Source organism: Pezoporus flaviventris, unplaced genomic scaffold (genome assembly GCF_033815535.1).
Source record: "Pezoporus flaviventris isolate CSIRO_AGI_PZ_B2104156 unplaced genomic scaffold, CSIRO_AGI_Pfla_v1 ptg000007l, whole genome shotgun sequence".
Taxonomy (NCBI): Eukaryota; Metazoa; Chordata; class Aves; order Psittaciformes; family Psittacidae; genus Pezoporus; species Pezoporus flaviventris.
In genome coordinates this window covers 92,463,370-92,485,484 of record NW_026892555.1, presented here as the reverse complement: position 1 = coordinate 92,485,484, position 22,115 = coordinate 92,463,370, and the positions used below count along the sequence as shown (strand labels likewise).

General features: G+C 41.2%; 2 protein-coding genes across 5 annotated transcripts in view; one reads left to right on the top strand and one right to left on the bottom strand.

Moving 5' to 3' along the window:
• KDM1B (lysine demethylase 1B) overlaps window positions 1–10,892 on the bottom strand; it is a 29,909-nt gene extending 19,017 nt beyond the window's left edge. The window contains exons 1-9 of one of the 2 annotated variants that reach the window (XM_061449564.1): window positions 10,806–10,892; window positions 10,538–10,604; window positions 7,835–7,937; window positions 6,927–7,051; window positions 4,863–4,952; window positions 3,961–4,072; window positions 3,157–3,273; window positions 2,370–2,408; window positions 1,057–1,261 (exon numbers count right to left, since the gene is read on the bottom strand). In XM_061449564.1, coding sequence (XP_061305548.1) covers window positions 1,057–1,261; window positions 2,370–2,408; window positions 3,157–3,273; window positions 3,961–4,072; window positions 4,863–4,952; window positions 6,927–7,051; window positions 7,835–7,924 — 778 coding nt within the window. In that variant the 5' untranslated portion in view covers window positions 7,925–7,937; window positions 10,538–10,604; window positions 10,806–10,892. Of the gene's footprint in view, window positions 1–1,056; window positions 1,262–2,369; window positions 2,409–3,156; window positions 3,274–3,960; window positions 4,073–4,862; window positions 4,953–6,926; window positions 7,052–7,834; window positions 7,938–8,904; window positions 8,986–10,537; window positions 10,605–10,805 lie in introns of those variants that run through there. The other variant, XM_061449563.1, reaches the window with a different exon arrangement.
• On the top strand, window positions 10,823–21,757 carry TPMT (thiopurine S-methyltransferase). 3 transcript variants are annotated; one of them, XM_061449569.1, is made up of 9 exons: window positions 10,824–10,981; window positions 11,490–11,651; window positions 12,438–12,530; window positions 13,869–14,001; window positions 14,477–14,529; window positions 18,957–19,031; window positions 19,770–19,855; window positions 20,822–20,866; window positions 21,619–21,757. In XM_061449569.1, the coding sequence occupies exons 2-9, from the start codon at window positions 11,512–11,514 to the stop codon at window positions 21,732–21,734; spliced, it is 741 nt and encodes a 246-aa protein (XP_061305553.1). In that variant the 5' UTR covers window positions 10,824–10,981; window positions 11,490–11,511; the 3' UTR covers window positions 21,735–21,757. The 3 variants fall into 3 exon arrangements, with proteins under 3 accessions (XP_061305555.1, XP_061305553.1, XP_061305554.1); XM_061449570.1 differs by lacking the exon at window positions 10,824–10,981 and adding an exon at window positions 11,077–11,115; XM_061449571.1 differs by lacking the exon at window positions 18,957–19,031 and having other exon boundaries at window positions 10,823–10,981.
• The last annotated feature ends 358 nt before the right edge of the window (window positions 21,758–22,115 follow it).

The following is a 22,115-nucleotide window of genomic DNA, read 5'->3' as shown; positions in this document are numbered from 1 at the left end:
TACATCTTCACCACATCCTTTTCCCTCTTAAGATGATCCATTGACCTCAGACAGAAAAATAAGTAACAAAGATTTCAGCCTCTAGCCACCTTTAGAATGATTTCATTTAAATTGCTGTTCCCTCTCCTACCCTCTAGGCTGTGCAGTATTAATTATTGTCCTGCTACCTGATGGGTATGTCTTGGACCTATCAGAGCTTAAGTTTTGTCAGAGAAACAGTATGTGCCCTCAGATATCACGATGAGTCCAACAAGGAACAGAATCTAAACTCGAGTCTAAGGTTCATCACTGTACAGGCTCATGCAGTACTCTGAAACCCTTCAGCTTCAACTCCCAGTACTGCCCAGAGTGGACAGTAACTAAAAGTAATCATTTTCCACACGCAGTATTGGTAGCAATGAAGTTTTCCATTTGTTAAGCAGATAAATATCTGTTGAATAGATGAACAGATTTTTCTTCAGCACATAAGGAGACCAGATCCTGCTAAGACAACACAGAAGCTGAACTTCCCTCAAAGCACTCTCTCTGAGATGAGTATTGGAATCCTGAATTACCTTTCCTCTGTACCTGACCTATTCTGCAGATCTGAACTCCCAGGCTGTCAGCCTCAGACCTGTCGCTAGCAAAAAAATAAACAGAATCTAAGTGCCTTAAGAAATCAAATCCTTTCCTCCAAAGCCCCAAAGATCCACAATACCAAAACTAGCAGAATTGTGTTTTGTTTTGATAAATCTTCATTTCCTTAAGAACACAATCTTTAAGTACCCACATGTTAATTTCCTATTCCCATAAACAAATGAGAAGTGGTAAACAAAAAGCCTAAGCAGTCTCAGCTTACTCCCTAAAGAAAAGCCATACAAAATGTATTACCTTTACCTTACAAAAGGACTAAATTGCATCAAAGAACTACAGAGGCAGTTACACAGAGAGTGTGTATCAGTGCTGAGAACAGAACCAGTACTTCCAATCAGGAGCATTATGCGTCTTATAAGCTCAGTTATAAGACAAAATTTATCACACCTACTTAAGCAACAGAGCCCTGCAGATGGCCCTTACCAGTCAAATTAGGCACGCTCTTTAAGTGCTCTAACTTCACAATGTTGGATTCACCAGGTAACCGATTGGTGCTGGTACAGGATGGACTCATGCCCACGCAGTCGGGATAATATGCAGCTAGAAAGGGAGCTGCCACACTGTCTTTCAGCAAGGGAGGGAGTATGAGCATGGAGTACCACCAATGGTCTGAAACTTCAGCCACTCTCTGGCCAAGCGGAGAAGTGAAGGAAAGAGGGGAGAAGAGAACATGTCAGTACTTTGAAAACGCTGGGAAAATTAACCAATTTCCCCCCCACACTCCAAAACTGAGTCCAATAAGCACTAAAGTACCAGTCTCCGAATTGCAAGTCAGAAAGACATTTTCTCTCCCTCTTTCCCCTTCCTCAGCCTGACACAGAAAACCTGCAGCATTAATCACTTACTCAGAAATGGAGGTGAAACTTCACAAACTCCACATCCACGTGGAAAGCAAACAGATGAGACATGCCATGACAACACATCTATGCCTTATCAAGCCCTTTATAAAATATCCACAGGCTTTTATTCATCCAAAAATCTGAATTTAGGAAAGTCTACGCCAACTGATCAATTTAATTTAGGTTCTGCTATCCCCTTCAAAGACCTTCTAAAACCCTAAAAACCGCTAATGGTTCAGTCTTAGTTTACAAGTCAAACATACATTAAGGAAGCAATCCACGAAGCTTCTACAAGAGACCACAAAAAGCTTAAACATGTTTCCTGGGATAGAGGTACCTCAGGTACACTTGTCAACATTGTCTTATTGAACATCAGATGATACTGTATCTGAAATGCAGGGTTACGTGATCATAAACCCATTGAAATACCAACATACATCAAGTCTAGTCTTGTGTTACGAGGGAGAAGAGAAAGAAAACATGTTTTGATGTTCTCTTGGAGTCTTTAGAAAGGGGAGACTAGCTTGACTAAAGATAGAAACCACCTGGAAGACAGGGAAATTTTAGGATGGGGAATTCTATTTGAAAGCTGGCAACTGAAGACTGTTTTGCCTTGATCAAAAATGAGAATTAGGAGTAAACCTTGAATCACAGGCCACAGCTCAAAGACACCACAAATCACCTAAAAGCTAACAGTTATGGTAGGGCTGAAGAGAAAAAAGATGAGAAAGTAGAAGGCCCTAGGCTCTGTTGCAAATAGTGTCTGACAATTTCCTGAGCAAAATGCATAAATACTGCTACGATTGGCCAAAGGACCAAGAAAAAGAAAGAAATATGCCATGCTTTAAGAATGCTTTCATATTCTAGAACAAATGAGAAAGAACAGTCACTACTCACCAAGTCCTCAGGCATGGAACACTGGTCTGAGCCCTCACCCTGAAATTAAAACAAACAGTATCACAGCTATTCTTAAGCTGTACAACAAAAATTAAATGTAAAACAAAGTAATTTGTCTATGGCATAGTTTTTTTAAACTTAAAGTGTTGCTATTAGTCTTCTGTAACAAAGATGATTATGTTAGTCAAAAATAGTGTAACATACACATAATTAAAAAACTCAACAGACCGTAAATTAAAAACAGGCCAGAAAATGTTTCTCATTTGTTAAGTTAGTTTCTATTGATCCGACATTAAAATATACATTCTATTCCATGAAGTGAAGGGGAACACTGAAACAAAAAAATGAAGGGGAAAAAAAAAAGGAACTTCATAGAAAAATTATTTCACATTTTCCAAAGACTCTTCCAGTCTTGACTATAAAGGACAGTTTCTCATTTATTTTAAGAGTATCAAGATTGAATGCTGACCCTTCAAAATTTCATATGGTCAGTCTTTTCATGTTACATTTTTAACTATATAGATTCTATGGCACTATAAGGGCTCCTCCAAATTTCAGGACTTAAATCTCATGCCACAGCTGAGAGTTTTCACGTAAAGCCTCACGACAGACTTGCTAGAAATGAATTAGAGCTTATTGAGCATTTAGGCCTGTTACCATGCAGCTCTCCAGGCCATCAATCATTTTGACATTAGAAACATTAAGCAGCAAAAGAGAAATTAATGTCTGCAAACAAGAAATACCAGCTTGTTGTTAGTTTCAGTATGGGCAAATTCTTCTGTGTTACCTTGGTGGAATTGTTCAGTTTCATACCACATCTGTAGGTTTTTGCTATTTGTGGTGTCAGCTGGATTTCCTTTGTCAGCTGACGCCATTTACCACAGTCTGACTTTGTGCACTGCACCTACAAGTCAGAAAACAAACATGTTTTTACTTGTTGCTGCCTGATTACAGATAAGATTAATGAAGCATAACTAACCAATTAGAAAGAAGAGAGATGCGAGACAGTCGTCAAATACAATTGTTAAATTTGTTCTCATGTAATTCTCAGGTCGTATATAGAAACCTTGTGCCCATCTCCAGTAAGACGGAATTTCTCCACAGAACCTAACTTCGAAATTAATTCAACACCCAGTTACTACATCCTTCAGTGGGTTTTGCAAGCATTATTGCAAAAACATATTGTTCACCACTTCAAAAACAAAATCCCCAACAACAACATTATTTGCATTCCAATCTCTCTTCTTCTGCTCTCTCTACCAGGGAATTAAAAAAATCTGGTTTGGAAGTCTTTAACACTTGTACTTTCTTATAGCTCCCTTTTCTCTGTCAAGTCTTACTCTACCTGAACATCACACATCTAAGCTGCCACTCACTGAAAAGTGACCAAAGGTTGTCCTTTGTGGGGTATGGAGATCAATGATGTAAGAGCTGATCAGAATTATATTGAGCTTTTCCGCAGCACTATAATACTAGAAAACCCCTACAAAAAAACTCAGCTGACCTGCTGCTTGAATAGACAATATCAGAAACTCACATCAGAACATTGCATTAAAATATATTCTATTAAATAAATCACCCTCCATCTTACCCAGTATGGAAGCTGTTGATCAGCCATGAAGGCTTTTGGACTGGGCTCACTTTTACCATTACTTGTCCAAATCCTTTTCCAGGCAGTGTATTTCTCATAACCATCTTTATGGCTAAAAACAAAGAGAAAAGAGCAAGCAGTCAGAAAACCAATTATCTAGTTAACTTTAAGCAACAGCAGTTACTCCAAAATTAAACTTTTTCTGTAAGGACAGAGAAATAAGGCTGTATAGAGTCCTGTATTTTTCCTATTAAAAAAGGAGAGTCATGCTTCTTAGGACAGCAGTAAATTACATCCTGACCAGTATGTCTTTTTGATCATGAGCACACTTCCTGGTATCTAAGGCCTGGACTGAGTCACAGGTACTGCTGAGCACATTAACATGTGAAAGTCTTGGCAGAGCTGGACTGGACTTGACTCCCTCTCAAATGGGAAGGAGCTTGGAGCTGCATGCACTCTGTGAGCCTGGCCAGTCTTCATGGCTACTGAACTGCAAGAGTCAAATCTGCTCACTGATTTGATGTTACAGAGAGGCAAGGTCTCCTGAACTCACACTGTAAAGTGCATTTGCTTTATAAAGGAAAATAGATTTACTTAAAACTGCTCTCCTATTTCAAATTTTCTGACATTGTTCTAAAAAATGACAAAAGCTTCAGGAGAACTGTATACACAAACCAGCCTGCCTACAGTAACCACTTTATTCATGCTGCTGTGTTTAAGTTGATGATTAGTCCATAAAACATCTGCAGTTTTAGCACCAATATTTAAGTTTTACCTTGAATAAAGCAAGCGCAGAGGAGAAGTCTTTGTGTTATGTTTATGTATGTGATGTTTCAGCAGTTGAAACAACTGCCAAATTTTAGTAAGTACTGAAAAAGTACAACCTTAATTGGCAAATCTACCTTCGGTAATAGTGGTCAAAACATTCATTGCAGAAGTGTTCCCCACAGGAAAGATGATACCATCTAGATGTATATCCATTTTTAGCACATCTGTAACACAGGAGACATAGAAATAGATTTATGATACATTTAGGGGAAAAAAAATAAATCAAATCTTCTTTTGACAGTAGCACATTCTAGAATGTGAACAAAACATTCAGGACAAGACAGGGCTTTATGTTACATTCATGAAAGCTGACTCGCACAAGGCACTGAAGTCATACAAACAACAATAAGATCATTTCAATTGTCTCAAACATTTCCATTTTCCAAACTAAGCAACACCAGATGCAACGGAGGCAAAATGTACACAATGTGCAGTTTTATAGCTGGACTGCCTTCCAGCAACCTCCCGCTAACAATGGTCAGCTGAGCCTGCCTTAATACCCTTTAAGCAGACGTTTCCTGAACATGAAATACATTTGCTCTTATGGTATGTGCTGTGACACACTAAGCATTTTACAAATTTATAAGACAACAAAGTCCCTCTCCACAGGAACTTACAGTCCCTTTGTTCCATTTTGTTCTGGTATTAGGGCAGGGGTGGGAGGTATCATTTAAATTAGTATTTTCCTTGTACGTGTGATCAATTCATTCATAAATCATTACAACATCCCATCCCCAGAACAACTGACAAAACTATAACGGCAAATCTGAACACAAAACAGATGTTGCTTATTTTTTTCACATGACTGACTTGGCTGCGATTTTAACCCAATGAGAAAACCCTCAGGAAGCAGTTACATATTCTGGGCATTTATTCGTTATTAATCTCAGATAGAAATATCCATTAACAAAATTATCCATTAAATTATCCATTTATTTTATTATCATTAAAATATCCATTAAATTATCCATTTTAGTGTGAGGTGTCCCTGCCTATGGCAGGGGGGTTGGAACTAGATGATCTTAAGTTCCTTTCCAACCCTAACTACCTTATGGTTCTATAACAAATACTATATTTGTCAGACAAAGCCATCAGTCTTCACTTAGAAAATTCTCATTAAACTCTATGAAATGTTTCAAGATAAATGCACGAGGTAAAAAGCACGAGGTAAAAAGCAGTGACCTAAGCTACGAACTGAAATAGCTAGCCACAAAATGATCTCATCTCAAATAAATAATGTTGAAAGTATGTACTTGGGGGAGCAGGATGGGTGGAAATCAAAATATAAAGATAACAATTCAAAAAGATGACTAAGCACTATCGTTTCCTTAATAAAAACAAAATCGCCAATGCCGATATCTCAGGTGCTCTTTTTCTTCCTCTTACGTAACTGCCAAAACACTTGGTTTTCCTATGCCAGCATCCAGAATACATCGACCTCCTGCCACCAAAGAACAATCCACACAGAAATGAATTATATAATTGGGAAATAAACAAAACAGGGAAAGTTTGTCTCAGTTAAGGAGGAAGGGAGGAAGGCTATATAATTACCGTCCAACTACTGCATAATGAGGTCTAACATGTTGCTTATTACAGATACATGTTGCCAGCATCTCAGTCCTGCCAGGGTCAGCATGCAAACGGACTTGTACACAGAAGCCATGAACAACTCAAAACCAAATTGTTCAAGTAAGTGTGACTGTCTCCAAAGACCTAAAATTTCAAGGTCAGAATCTCACCTCAGACTGCAAAGCATGCCAACAAGAGCAATAAAGACTTTTCTGCAGTAAATGATGGTTTCATTTTCCATCTTGAAAGCAAGTTCAGCTTTCTCAGATTACACTAATACGCTCTCAGTTTCACAGAAACAAGGCATGTTCCAGAAGACACCACTAATAACATAAATAAGTATATTCTAAAGATATTCTATATCTGAATTGGCAACTTCCATAGCAGAAAGTTATCCATAACACGAATAACTTGTGACACTCCTGTGAGACTTAAGACTCCTATGAGAACCTTTTGATTCTCCCTCTACATTTAGAAATAAAGGGATTTTTCAGAATATAGTTGGGATCCTATACTTCAGCTGCAAGTTCAGAAAAGTCTATGGAATATGCAGATAAAAAGAAACAAACCTTTCAGCTGCACTTGCAAAGCAAACAGGACATGTTGCAGTGCATCCAGCTTTTTCACACTTTCTGTATTTCTTCTCCGATGCTTCATCATCATCATCTGCTGCTTCAGCCGCTTTCTTCTTCACCTAATAAAGAACAGTTGAAATCTGACCAGAATTGACACAAATGCATCTTCTAGAAGACGGCATTCGGAGAGTTTTGCAGCTTGTGGGTAGCATCAAATGGTTAAAGTGGTATTAATGAAAATGTTTGTATCCATTGTGAAATAGCTGCCGCATGAAACAGCTGTCAAACTAGGTCAGTTTTTCTACCCCCCCAAAAAAAATAACCAGTAAGGCTGGAAATATCATTTAAAGCTAAAAATGTCCTCCCTTAGTCTAGCTGATCCAGTGGAGAAACTACAAGCAAAGCTTCCAGTTTAAATCATATTTTAAGATCCATCACATGCTAATGAGTCAAGCCTCATCATCCATTCTGTTTCTCCTTCAGAAAATCTCTCCTTCACATACTTACTGATATTAATTAGTAGCAATCTTATCTGTGCCTCAAATAAAATACTAGCGTAGGCTTGTGGCTTTTTTTTGACTCCAGATATAAAGCTATATACCAAATGTCTCTTCTGGGCCTCAAAGGTACTGTGTATTGTGTTGATTTAGGCCTCATCTGGATGAGCAGACAGTTTTGTCTGGTTGTATTTTTAACACATTAACCAGTATTTACAGGTTACACTGAGCATTTTTCTTTTCTGAATATTATTCACAAATGGTGCACTTCGCCTGCTTATTCACAGAATTAGCAATGCTCCCTTTCTCTGGTTAACTACTCTAAGTCCCAGCCTACCCACGGTGAAGCCCACTTGCTTTATAAATGCCAAAAGAAAATAAAAAATACCAGAGCATGAACAATACCTGTCTTCCAGAACTCCTCAGAGGAAGGTTGTCTGGAGACTGGTCGGCAGAACATGCCTTTTTTTTTGTTCGTACCCTTCCAGTTGACATTGTATTATTAGATCTGCAAAAAATGGTAGGCAGTCATTTAAAATAAATAAATAAATATATGCATAAATACATAAATAAATATAATTACTTGATTTTGCAGAGCTGTCTAATCACCTGGGCACCACGGCCACTCGTAATACTACTTTTAGTCATAATACTACTTTCTTACCTAGGTAAGAACCTGTTTAGATTGCCTGTTAATTCAGGAAGAAAATGAGAATGAAGCTTTATGGAAAGGAACAATACTAGTATTTTAAACTAAATTTGGAGTTAAGATTAGATCCTTGAGTACATCCTGACAGGCTGTTCCAGATCAGCATATCCTGGATTTCAATAATCCGATTGGCATTACGTGCAGACCTGGACTGGAATTTGGGTTGGCACAGTGAACAGACGTCAGCTCATAATGCACACATTGAAATACCACTCTGAGTAATGCTAACTAGTGATTTATTGGTAGTAAGAGACTTGCACTGCAAAGCACTTTTCCAATCAGAGTACCAAAGAGATCTTTAATACCAAGTGAACAAAGTTCCAAGACTTGCACACCCTCCTAGGAAAGTACATGAGAATTTAAAGGCTAAACTTCAGTTGCATTGCAATTATAGGAGATTAGAATATTAAAAATAAATGAAAATCAATAAAATAAAAGGTTTAAGCCACAAAAGAGCTCTATAGTGGTCTGCTGTCTTCCACTACATCATCGGGAACATGAAAAAGATCACAGTTTATCATGTAAGCTGCAAAGCATGAAGTATGAGAAAGTACGGCCCAGAAATACGAAAGCATATTTAAAATGGTATTATCAAAGGCATTCTTTTCACAGCGAGTAAAACACAGAGAGCCTAGAAGAATTAAATGTAAATATGCTCCAGCACATACAGAAAGGAAGTGGAAATAAAACCCTTATACTACAGTGCTGCATCATGAATGTTAACTTGTGGTAATAGAGATTTTTATTTTAAAAAAAAATTAATTACATTTGAGACTTCTCAATTCTCTGTTTCAGGCTGCAGCTTCCTTGTTCAAGCTGACAGCGACGGACATGGTAGCAATAGCTTCATTCAGGAATTCTGCTAAAAGTAAAGGTAACAGAAGGGGAGAACGGGCATTTTTACAAAGTTTCAAATCAAGCTGATGCAAATCAAGTAAATTGGTGCTTCATTCTCCTCTCAAGCAGTGAGAAATTGATTTGGGAGGGAAAGGGAAATCACATGATGATCTGCATGTAAGTGAAAAATTAGTTCGGACAGCCCAATGCAGAAAATAACTTTCTTTTTTGTAGCCCTCCTCCCCCTGCTCCCCTCCTCAGTTATAACCAATTAGAGGGAGGAGCAAAAAAAACATTAAGGCAATCTTTAGTGCCTAAAAAACCCTCCAAAAATGTCACTGCACCATTACTGACCACTGTGTGGGTGGGGATGAGGTTGGAGAGTAGAGAAAGGAAAACCAACCAGTTTCATTTACATAAGATTTGCCTACACTACTGCGTAACACCCAAGGAAATGGTGGCTGTTTCCCACCCCCACCCTGGGAGCTTTCCTTCTGGATCAGTGGCACAACAGTCAGTATCTCTCTGTATTACCTTGGCTTCTGACACTAGGTCATTGTTCCTACATGCTGTTGCCTTTACAGTCAGAGGCTACAAACTACCTTAATGATGAGCAAGGCACCAGGCGACTCATTTTGGCAACTACCAGGTGACCACAGTATGCTGCCACTGTGAGGCCCTTTATCTGAGAAGGTAAAAGGACCTCTCATCAGTTTCACTGTGTATACAGGGGTAGAAAAAGGTGGCAGTTATCATTCACTAAGAAGTCTGGTAAACATATTTAATATTGAGAGAGGCCTCCCATTTTGAAAGGCAGAACAGAATCACAAACATATTTTTGCTGCAAGTACTATGGGAGTTGGGGTGAAAGAGAGAAAAAGAGATCAGCTTATGCATGTAAATGTAAGAAAGGCCACTACTTCCAGCTGTATCCCCATTTCCTCTCCACTTCCCCTCCCAAAACAACACCCCTTAAAAAAACACAAATTTTCAAAGAACAAGCAAACATTACTTACATGAGTCTGCATCCTATAAACATGAAATTACCGGCTGAGAAAATAGGCCCTTTAGAGGGGGACAGAGAAATGCATAATACGCTGTCGTGTTCTGTAACATTTCATCTGCCTGTAATGCGTAGCCTGTACGGCAAAGCTCTGTGGGGCTTACCTGCGCAGCGACAGCAAGTTTGTCTTGGGGGGGAAAGGGGCAGGGCAGAGGGGGCGTAAAAAGAAATCACACACTGACACAGGGAGGAAACGAGAGCAACCTGACACAGAAGGGGAGGCGGGACCGCGAACGCGCACCTCTGAGACTCGCCCCCGAGGGGCCGGCACTGCCTGGGGCTGACAGCCGGCAGCCCCCTTCCCCTCCCCTCGCCTCCCGGCCGCCCCCGGTCCAGCGCTGTGAGAGCCGCGAATGGGATCCCCATGGGGAGTCCCCGGTGGAGGGCTGTCCCCGGCGGGGATGTCACCAGAGGCGGCCGGGGGCTCCCCGCGGAAGGCGCACACCCGGCGGCAGAGGAAAGCGCTCGCGGTGGCGCGGCGACGCCGCCTGGCACTCACCTCGGGGCCGGGTCATTCAGGGACCGGAGACCACATTCAAGCGTGTCCGCGCCGCCTCCTGCTAGCGCTGCAGCGGGGGAGAAACGGGAGAAGAAGGGGGAAAGGAAAGGAGGGAGAGAGGAAGGGAGACAGAGAAAGGGAAGGAAGGTAAAAGCGGGGAGGTGAGGACGGAGGCGGCGCTCACACCTGCCCCGACGCCCGAGGTTAGCAGGAGCGGGGCAGGCGGGCCCCCGTCAGGCGCCACAGCTGAGGAAAGGGAGCCACTCACCGCCGCTACCATCCCCGCCGCCATCCTCCTCCTCCTCCCGGTGCCGAGCACCCTCAGCCCGCCTCCTCCTGCCGCCGCTTCCGCTCTCCGCGGTGCGTAGCGAGGGGGAGGGCGAGCGGGGAAGCACCGCCCCAGCCCTGCAGCCCCCAACGGGCCCTGGACCCGCGGCCGCGCAGGTAGTGACCGCCGCCCGGGTGGGGAGCGGAGGGGAAAGAGGGTGTGCTGAGCGCCGCAGGGGCCTTCCAGGGCCCCATCGTCCCGCGCCGGTTTTCGGCCCCGCGGTCTGCTCACGGGTTTCACACGAGGCAGAGTGAGAAGTGTCGGTGTCTGCGCACTTACTTAGGGATCCCTTGCTTGGGCCGGTTCCACGCACCCACCTTAACCCCATAACCCTGTCCCCCGGGGCAATAGGGCCCTGCAGCCTCTGGGCGGCCTCCAGATGTGTGCAGAACGGGAGGTCACCGGCTCTTCCGTAACGCTTAACTGCGGGTTTCACTCCGGGGAAAAAGTCTTGCAGAAGCCACGGGCTGCAGGAGTACGCGGCATCATTTTCAGTACAGCTGCATTTAAACAGTCGCCAAATTGTAATCTCTGAAAGTGTCCTAATTCTGTGTTTGATTCAAGGAAGTAAGAGCCGGTTCCAGACCATCCATTGGATGGGGGTGATTTTTCTCTTTTTCACAGCTCCTAGCACTCCGTGGGGACCATGGACCGCTCAGCAAATGCAGCCGGGGTCCTGGAGCACTCTGATACGGGGGCACAGAAGAACAGAGTGGTGACTGAGGAGGAATGGCGGCAGAAATGGGAAATGCGTAACATTGGGTTTCACAAGGAACAAGGGCATCCGTATGTGACTTCATTTTCTTGCCTAAACTGTTCAGAGAAAGTCTGTGGGATGAGTGGCTTGAGTCATCCAAGATACTCTTAATAGAAAATGGAGCACTTACAAAAGGAAAATTATTTTTACACTGGCACAGCTTGAAACTAAAATAAATGTACATATTTTCATTACCTACATTTGTCAGAAAAGGGCAGAGAAAAGAAAGGATTGAAATTGAGATTTTTTTTTTTACTCTTAGATCAGGCTTGGCTAAAAATCATGGCCTGGCTAAAAATCTTCAATTTTCTGATGCAGCAGCTTTGCACTCCTGTTCATAAGTTATGACACTGGGGCCTAAAACAGTATGCAGGGGGCATTGGAGGATTATTGTGCACTGGAAGACAGGGACCTAAGAGAGGAAACCTGATTGTATAGTCTCAAGTTTCAACCGAGAATAAGTTTCAATATAAGTTTCAGCCAATGAAACTTACGAAAACCAACGAAAACTATGAAGCTATCTATTGTAGCCCACTTAGAGGTAGGTGGGTTGGTTTACTTGAGAAGACCAACAGAAAACAACAAACAGAAATGTGTTTGTTTCTAACAGAAATCAAATTTACTTTCTTTCTAAGTAAATGGAAGTTAAATATTTTTATTTTATGTTTTTATTTCTGATGTTATGAAGCAAGTTGAACTAAGAATCTGTGTTCCCTCATGGAGTTTGTGTACTCCCTTGCATGGCGTGTAGCCCTTGGCTTTTAATGTGCCAGCACAAATACAGTGTTAAGTAAAATGTGTCTGTTCTTCTGCAGGCTCCTCCAGAAGTATCTGGATGTTCTTTTAAGTGGCAGGAGCAAACTGAGGATATTTTTCCCACTTTGTGGTAAAGCAGTAGACATGAAATGGTAAATCTCTTGCAAACAGATTGTAAGAGCAAAAATCTGATTTGATGTGGGGCTGGAGGGAGAGGGGGAATTCCCAACCTTATACTGGTCAATGGAAATGTGCTGCATCTCTGCTGGTAGGAAAGCAGTGTCACTGAAGGCTGAAGGGAGGAGGAAGGTTGGTTTAATTTGCTAGTGTTTTGTATAGTAGCATGAATGCAGTTGATAAGGACTAACATGAAAGTCCTCCTGATTGTCCCAACTTCAGCTTGGGGAGCACTGAATGTGTGATGGACAGCTATGCCCTTGCCACTGTTGCTTTTGGTGACAGTGCCAGCTTAAACTACTTACAATGAGGTCGATTGTGCTAGACCACGTTTTCAGTGGACCATGTGGTCTGCCACACTGGGAACTTAAAATGATTTGGGCTAAATGTAACTTCCTCTTTTTTACATTTATTACTTTCCTTTTACTTTTCTGGAAGGGTTATATTTATAATTAGGGGCTGTCAGTGGGGTTTTTGGAAGGGGGGGACACAAACCCCAAAATAGGAGACTGAACTGCATCCTCAAGGAATCAAATCAAGTTAGTCCCAATTAGGTTTTATCGTGATAACTGCCTGTGAGGCTGACTGCAGGATCTGACACGTTGCTGCCATGCTGAGCTGCGGCAGCAAAGAGGTTGCCGCACCCTGCTGCCTCTTACTGCCAAGCCGCAGAGGCAGCTGGGTGGACAGCGTGCCTCAGCCACTGCAGGTCACAGCAGAACATGTTTCTGTGAACTGAAATGGACTGTATTGAATTTTGAATCGAATCCAAATAAAGCCTGTAAGTCCTTGTCAACTGTATGCCAAGAGGTGCTAATTTGAGCTCAAATCATGGAGGGCAGGTATTCAGTAAAATATGAAAAATAGGAAAGTCAGGATAAGACATACCAGTGCTTCCTAAAACGAGGGTTTGTCTACAAGAAATCTGGAGAGGGACTTTTTACAAGGGCATGTAGTGATAGGACAAGGTGGAATGGTTTAAAACTAAAAGAGGGTAGGTTTTGATTAGATATTAGGAAGAAGTTCTTTACTGTGAGGGTGGTGAGACACTGGCACAGGTTGCCCAGAGAAGCTGTGGCTGCCCGTCCCCAGAAATGTTCAAAGCCAGGTTGGGTGGGCCTTTGAACAACCTGGTCTAGTGGAAGGTGTCGTGTCTACAGCAGGGAATTGGAACTAGATGATCTTTAATGTCCCTTCAAACCCAAACCATTATGTGATTCTAACAAATAAGTGCTGCATAGGAGATACACATTTGGTGATGGTCCAACACGTGGGCCTTACATAGCCTCAGGACCTCTCTCTGCTATGTGCAGGCTGGCAGACATGGGGCACTGCGTTGTTGGTGTGGAAGTCAGCGAGCAAGCACTGAAGGAGTTTTTTGCAGAACACAGTCTGCCTTATAGCGAGGAGCCAGTCGTAGAGATTCCAGGAGCAAAGAAGTTGCAGGTATGTTTCATGCATTGTCAAATGATGTGGTGTGGTTAATCATGCAATGCAATAACTGAGCAAACAAGTCATTCTACTTTTATGCCTCTGCCTCTCTGATAATCATTCACTTGCCCTGAAGAGATCTGAAAGGAAGCCCTGAGTTGTAATTCTGGACTGAGAAGTCCTTCTTTTAAGTGTATTACTTCAGCCTTCTTTTCTTATAACATTGAAGCACCTGAATGTAAAGGAAATGTATTTTAAAATTGGACAGTTGCATGCCTTGATAGATCAGAATCTCTCTGGAGGGCATCTTCAGGAGTGGTGCTTCAGTAAATTAAAACTAAAAGTGTTTCTCACAGTTTTTCCCTATTACACGTAAGAGTATAGTCTAAAATAGTATATGTGCATATTTTAAGGTATAAACATACACTTTCAAGTGCATATTTAAAGACAGTTTGCTAATAAGTATTGTTTCCTTTGCTTTATATTGTAGAGTATCTCTGGGAACATTTCTCTGTACTGCTGCAGTATTTATGATTTGTCCAGGTAGGAACACACAGTTTTATTTTACAATTCTCTGCAATCAAACATGTATTAATACTGTCATAATACTGTCAGATTTTTTTATTTGAATCAGCCATAAAGATTTGGAACAGGTCCTCTCATTAACTTGTATGAAAAACATGAATAGCCAGTCTGCAATAAAAATCAACCGTTGTTGATCATTAGATAAAGATGCCAACTAAGTCTCTTTAAATGGGCTGCTTGTTCTATGTTGTCCTGTGAAAGTTATGGAAAAATGTGTTTGCTTTTACAGTAAATACAAATAATCTTTAACATTATTGGAGGATTCTATGAAGGAAAACCCTATCATGATCCCTTACTCAGAATAGCTTAGCAGAAGTAGAGAATATATGCAGAAGTATCTTCTTACTCAGCTTTTCCTTTAACTAAACACATTTTTTCCCCAAAACTGTTGATTAATATATGCATAGGTAAGCTGTACCCATTGTTTACATGCATCCCATGCTCTACTTAACATACTTTTCTTATTGGACCTAAAGTACATTACATCACTCCAGTGTATGTAACTACATAATATATTGTCAAACAGTAACTCTGCGAGTGTCTTGGTGAACATGGCTTGACTTAGTAATGTCTTCTGAAGGACTTTTACTGCTAAAATGTCCTTATTTCTTACTGAAAAGACACAGCAGGAAATGCAGAATACTTCTGCACAGTCTGCACTACTGACTTCTGAAAAATGTTTCAATCCATTTTGCTCTGTGGCCTCAAGCATCGCTTCTCAGATTTTGTGGTGGCTTTGCACCTGACCTTCTTCTGCTCAGATGTCAGCTGATGGGGGAATTTTGAACATAAGCAACTTGTTCAGAGACTACAGGAGGTCTTAAGACTGTCTCCAGCCTCTAGCATAGAATACTGTGCCACAAACAATAATGCATCTGGCATGTTTATTTGTCCTCAGTAGTTTCCTAGTGGGCTTGGCAGTGGGTGCATTTAAATTTGTCCTAAAATTCCTACATGGGTGCTGGCGTAGCTTGGAGACCAGGCAGGAAAGCAGTGCTGTTTCTATTTTCATAACATATCTTGTAGGAAGCTGAAGGTGCCCGAAGTCCTGCATTATAGTTCCCTCTTCATGCAGATTATAAGGTTTTGGTGAAGTTTTGTGTGTTTGTTTGCTTTTCTTACAAAAAACTGTCGGGAACAAAGATTTGTTCCATAGCTGTTCAGTAGGAAAAGGAGGTCAAGTCTTAATTCTTGTCTGGATGGGCTTTTCAAAACTAGCACAAATACAGGCATAATAGTAATGGTTTAGGGCACCAGAACATCCTGTTTACTAGTACTCCATTTGGTTTTATTTTTTTCCTTCATCTTCATAAACTGGAAGAAACCCAATATTTGTTACTAGAGTCCAGAGTCTGTTAGACAATAGACCATTGCTAAGACTTCTGGTACAGCTGACTCCAGCTGGTTTGAATAGTATTATATATAACTAGTCCTGCAAGTGAGTGCTTTGGAACAGATGGGCTGTATATGAATGTGACTTTGTAGATACCGCCTGGTTTCTTCCCTGCCTTGCCCCTGCAGTGCAGCTACTTGCTGTGCAGATCCCTATAAATCCCTCTTGCTGTGAGCTGACAAGTTGCCCAGGGATTGCTCACGCTTCTTGACTGCAAGTATTGAAAAATTCAGTTCTAAGTTTTGTAGCAAGTAGCATTGTGAAACCTGTAACTTCCGTCAGAATGTGATGGAATACTACTATGAAATAAACCAAAAGTAGGTAATTAATGACGCTTTCAGTGCATTTTACTGGGCCCAGTGCATAGTCTGTCATCCGCAAAATAAATTGTCAGATATTCTGGATCCGTGGTTCTGTACTGGTTGAAGTAATGGTGAAAGTATGAACTGCATTCCCTGCAGCAGTCAGCAGATACCTCTAACTAGCAAAATGCACTTTTTGAGTTTCTACATACAGACAATTTGATTAATTACCCAGTTATTATGGAAATGAAACTTATTTCTCTCTTGCTGAGGCTAGCCTGCTAACAAATCCTTTTGATCTCCATTAGCCTAGCATTCATTAGAGGAGAACTCAGATGTGCTTGTGACCTTTGTCAGAATGAGACATTTCAAAGACTCGTTAGTCTACTAGTTAAAGAGTAACAGGATTTACTGCTTTTTGTGAGAACTCTGGACACATGTAAAACAGTTCTATTTATTACACAACCACTGTACCTCCTAATACAACTATGGCTGCAAGACTTTGCAATTTAAAAAAAAATTAAAATTGCATTAACTGAATCTACTAAACATATGCAGGGAGAGGAATTCACAACTTCACTGCTTAAATACAGTGGGGTTTCAGCATATATGTGAATTTCTGCTTTACATGTTAATTTTTATTAGTTGTTGTAGTACCTAGACTGTGATCTCTCATGTGGGGTACCGTATAAACACATAGCAGGAGCTAATGTGGGGCTAAAGGATTGGGTAGTGGTACACTGAAAGGTACACCCAAGAGGAGCACTTTCACCGTTCCAGTTAGACCAGATTAAAGTTAGAAAGGAAAACAGAGTGCAGAAAACTCCAGGCACTTGCCTAAAGTCGTGCAGCAGTCTCAGCTTTGCAGAGCGGGGAGCCTCCAAGCCTCAGAAGATCAAGTTTGTTACTTGCCCCACTAGACTTTGCTTTGTCCCTCTTGTGCGCATTGCATGTTTAACTGTGTCTTTAAATACCTCCTTCCACTTAAGAGGCTGGTAATTTTAATTAGATGCTTAGTCTTGGCAAACTTTAAAAGAAGTCAGGACTTAAAAGTGTTATCATCTCTCATCAGAGTAGAGTGGGAAATATAGGATCAGCTTCTAGGTTAGATGCCAGAGACTTAGCAATGAAATGAACAGGGGCAGGGAGAAGCTGTGGTTTAACCCCAGCTGGCCACTGAGCACCACACAGCTGCTTACCCACTCCCCCTCAGTGGCATGACAGGGACAATCAGAAGAGTAAAAGTAAGAAAGAAACAGGTGGGTTGAAATTAAAAACAGTTTAATGACTAAAAAGAAGCTTTAAAAAAATAAGGGGAAAAAAAAAAGACACCCCCCCCCAAAAAAAAAAAAAACAACAAAACCCTTAGCAAAGAGTAAAATAAAACCCAAGAAAGACAAGTGATGCAGATTAAGACAATTGCCCACGACCAACTGACTGATGCCCAGCCAGTCCCTAAGCAGAGGTCTCCCTGCCAACCTCTCACCCAGTTTTATTGCTGAGCATGATGCCATATGATATGGAATACTCCTTGGGATACAGTTGGGTTCAGCTGTCCCAGCTGTGTCATCTCTTAGCTTCTCACTGTGCACCCCCAGCTTGCTCATTGGTTGGGGTGGTATGAGGAGCAGAAAAGGCGTTGATGCTGTGTAAGCACTGCTCAGCAATAACTAAAATGTCTATGTATTATAAACATTAACATCAGCACAAATCCAAAATGTAGCCCCATACAAGCTGCTATTAAGAAATGTAATTCTACCGCAGCCAAAACCAGTACAGAAGTGAAGAAACAGGTGATGCAATTGGACTCTGACACCCTGCCAGGAGGCAGAAAGTTATTACACAATTCCATACCATATTTTTCTCACCAAGTAAATTTGTTTCAGACTTTCTTTGAAATCACACAGCTTACATTATTACTACCTCACTTCTAAACTCATATGTCAATAATTAGCAGAAACAATGCTTTTCCTTCCCCACACCCCCAAATACTCTTATTTCTAGTGTCACCCTGACTGCTTTTGCCACCCATCTATAAGGGCACTTCTCAATAGTCTTGACCATTTGCAGGTTTGGGGTGGTCACCGAAGTTATCTGCCAGCATATCGAGGAGCAAAAATTGTATCTGCAGCAGTGTTAGACTGAGGCAAGTAGCAGTATAACTTAGCTTTTATAACATTAAACAAATTCCAACCTGAAGCTGACTGTCCTGGGCATGTAGCTGGGAATTGATGTGTCTAAAATTACTGGGTGTGCTGAGTTCAGTGATAGTAAAGCAAAGAGGCACCTTCCTTAACCTGCATTTGAAGTCATGCATGGGTTTTAGAAGGTGGCCAAGAACTATTGATGTGCTGAGTGCATGTTAGTGCAGTATGATTGCCAAAACCCCGGACTTGTAACCCAAGTGTGCTTAATCTGCTTTCCTGCCTCGTCTCAGCACCCCCTAATGATGGGGAAATGCTGAGCAGTTCCAGCACCTCTGCTATCACAGCTGGGCCATATACCAGTAGGGTTTTTTGGGTTCCAGATGATACTGTTTTGGATCATGAAAATGCTGGACCGTAACAAAAAGGTAGTGGGGGAATCTGCAGTACAGCTAGCTGGAAAATCCCTTTGACTTCACAGAGTAGCTGAATAAAGATAAATGTGTCTTTTTAGTATTTTTAAACCTTTTCCTCATCTCCCTATAGCTCAGTAATTGGCAAGTTTGATGGGGTTTGGGATAGAGGAGCTCTAGTAGCTGTGAATCCATGCGACAGACAACGGTTAGTAAACTTGCTTTGTTATTGTCTTTTCTCTAATGTATGCAGTGACAATTTTCCTCCTGCCACTTGTCGATGAGTCCTCTTTCATTCAAAGGACTAACCTAAATGAGTTCTCTACCGCACACTTCAGCTGCAGTCACACAGTGCTGTACTCTAGATTTGTGAGGCTCCTGCAGGAAGCGGCCCTGCCTCTTGGTTGTAAAATATGTGGTTTGTTCCAACCCAGCAGAAGCAGAGCTGCCAGTCTCATCTGAATTTTATTATTTCCTTTTCACCTCATCTGCTTCTCGTCCCTTTGTTGTTTCTGCCCTCACTTCCCTTTATTCCAATTTTCCATTCTTGCCTATAGCCAACCCAAAAGTAGTTTGACCAAGGTTTTTTTAATTAGATACAGTCTTGAATTCACAATAATTTTAAAAGATCAGTGCTGTATTGTGTGCTGTATTCTAGACTGTGGCAGATGAATACTATGTTTTGTCTTGTTAGTTTTGAGATGAACATACAAAAAAGGTTAATGCTTGTTTATGAGAAGTAAACAGTAACCTTTATATGGTGCTTCACGCGTAGCATGAGTTTCGTGCTCATGAAATTCAAACTAAGCTTTGCTTAGTTTCTGTGCAGTTGAGTTCAAGTTGTGTCTGCATAGAAATACGTTACCTCCTTTGTTGAGTATTTTAAGAGCTATGCTTGAATGTTTGCACAGTTAAAAAATAGTAAAGTTTAACTTTCTCCTTTTAGCTATGCCAGTTTGATGGTCACCCTAATGGAGCCAAATTCTTCTTATCTCCTTGTTACAGTTTCATATGATCCAAACAAACACAAAGGTGAGAACTTCACACTGTTCATGTTTTGATTTTGCATGCTTTAATACAGATTGTATATAGATGTGGTAGATACATTAGTATCTTCCCTGGGTCTTTTGACAGCATAGCTTTGTCAGCTGATCACACCATTACATCTGTGCTTTCTTTCTAGTCTTCAGGCATGCTAAGGGTAAGTGGAGGACAGATACAGTATGTTAACAATGAAAGGAACCTGGAAGTGTGGCTGTGACAATGAAGCTGGAAGAGTGAATGGTTAGAGTAACATCCTGTCCAGCCTGGGGAGCTTGAAGCAGTCCCACTCAATGGCTTCCCTCTGTTTATCCAATATTGCAACCCAACATGTTGTCTCTCTCCCAGCCACTGCCCTTGTCTGAATATGCTTGGAAGAGGTGAAATTCTGTAAAATCACAAGGTTTTGGTGGTTTATTTTTCTTTTTATAGCTTTTATTACATACCAAAGTCTGAGACATCTTAAAATATTTGTGTTGTTGTTAATTATTACCTCTCAAAAGAAAGAGATTTCTTGCTGCTTTTGGGTTCTTGAGCATAATTATGCCTGAAAAAAAAAAATAAGGTTTGTTATCATAAGCCACAATAGTTTACTTCATTGCTCTCCCTCTCACATTATTTAGCTTTTAGCTTTAATTAAGCCATTGTAGTATAAAGAGATTGTAGGCCAGATTCACACATCACATTGACAGTGGTATCCGCTGCATGTTTGTGACTTCTGACAATGTGGCTACTGTAGATACAGCAGCAACACCTAAAGCTGTCTGGTAGCCCACCAAGGTGCCACGAGTTCTTGGACATGATTGTTTTCTGGTTCCTGCAGATGGTGGTACACACTGGGGCCCAATTACAGGCCAGGTGCTGCGAGTGATGGGGCTGTGGCTCTCCTGTTGCGGTGTAAATGTCTGTCTCTTTCCTGTGTATTCTCTGATTGGCTTTACTCATTTTTTTTTCCAGGCCCTCCTTTTTATGTTCCTGAATCTGAAATTAAAAGCCTGTTTGGTAAGTGGTATTTCAGCTGATCCTTGGGATTTTTTTCCAAAACATATCAGCATGTTTATATGCTTCTATGTTACCCTGTGACAAGTAATAGAGAGTCATTCACTTCTTATCTAAAGGGTGGAGTCATGGAAAATCAAATACCATATAGCCACAGGGATTTTGCTGTCAAGGAAAATTCTCAGCTTTTCAAAAGATAGGAAGAAAACCCAAGAGACAGATACTGTCTCTTTCCTCCCTCTTGTATCTTTCCATTCTCCCAGGATTCATACTGCACTCAGTGATCTTGTAGCTGTAGTCTTAGTCCCATTTGACCATTTTGTCTTTCTCTGCACCTCATCACCACCTACCTGATTTTAGTGCAAGGCCTTTGCATATGCGTTCTACAGTTTCTGCTGTACTTTCGTAGCCATAGAAGAGAAACAACATGCCATGTGAAGAAAACGGTAACTGTACAACTGAAATCCATCAAAATAATGAAATTCAGAATTATGTTGAGAATCTAATTTTAAAAGCTCTTCCTGATATGCTTTGTTATTGCACTTTTTTCAAGTCTACAGCTTTCTGAGACCCTTGCGGTGTCTGTGTCAGTCATTGGCATGGGCAGTTGCATCCCTGTACAAAAGCATTCCCCAGTGCATATATGTCACTGCATTAGGGCTATGAGGAAATCTGTGATAAGACTATTTTTTCCCCTGACAGCTTGCATTTTTCGGTGATCAGTCAGTAATTTGTTACTCCTTCCTCCTTTTCAGGCAGCCACTGTGAAATTAAGTATCTTGAAAACGTCAACGACTTCTCAGAGAGACACAGGCAATGGGGACTAGATTATTTTCTGGAGGTGCTGTATTTGCTGAAGCTTGTATCTTGATTAAAATTACTTAAAATAATTCACCTCCCATCTTGCTTTTATTTTTCTCTCACCTTTTAGAACAAGAAATGTTTTGGATCACTCTTAAAGCAGGCTTCAGCTTACAGGAAAATGCCGGTCCATTTTGCTTATCAGGTCAGCTCTCCTACATAATTGCTTTCACTGTCTTGAGATGTTCCTCCCTTTGCTTAAACTCCATGCACAAACAAGATGTTCTAAATTACATCTTTTCTTCCATAGCAATTCATGTCGTCGGGACTGGGAAAAAATAAATGTCCCTGTTCCTTTCTGGCTGTTGCCAGTCAGTGGCACTTCCTGGCACTCTGCGGGTCAGCCTCATTGGTTGGCAGCCCTGGGAGCAATGGCAGCTGCTGTTCAGAT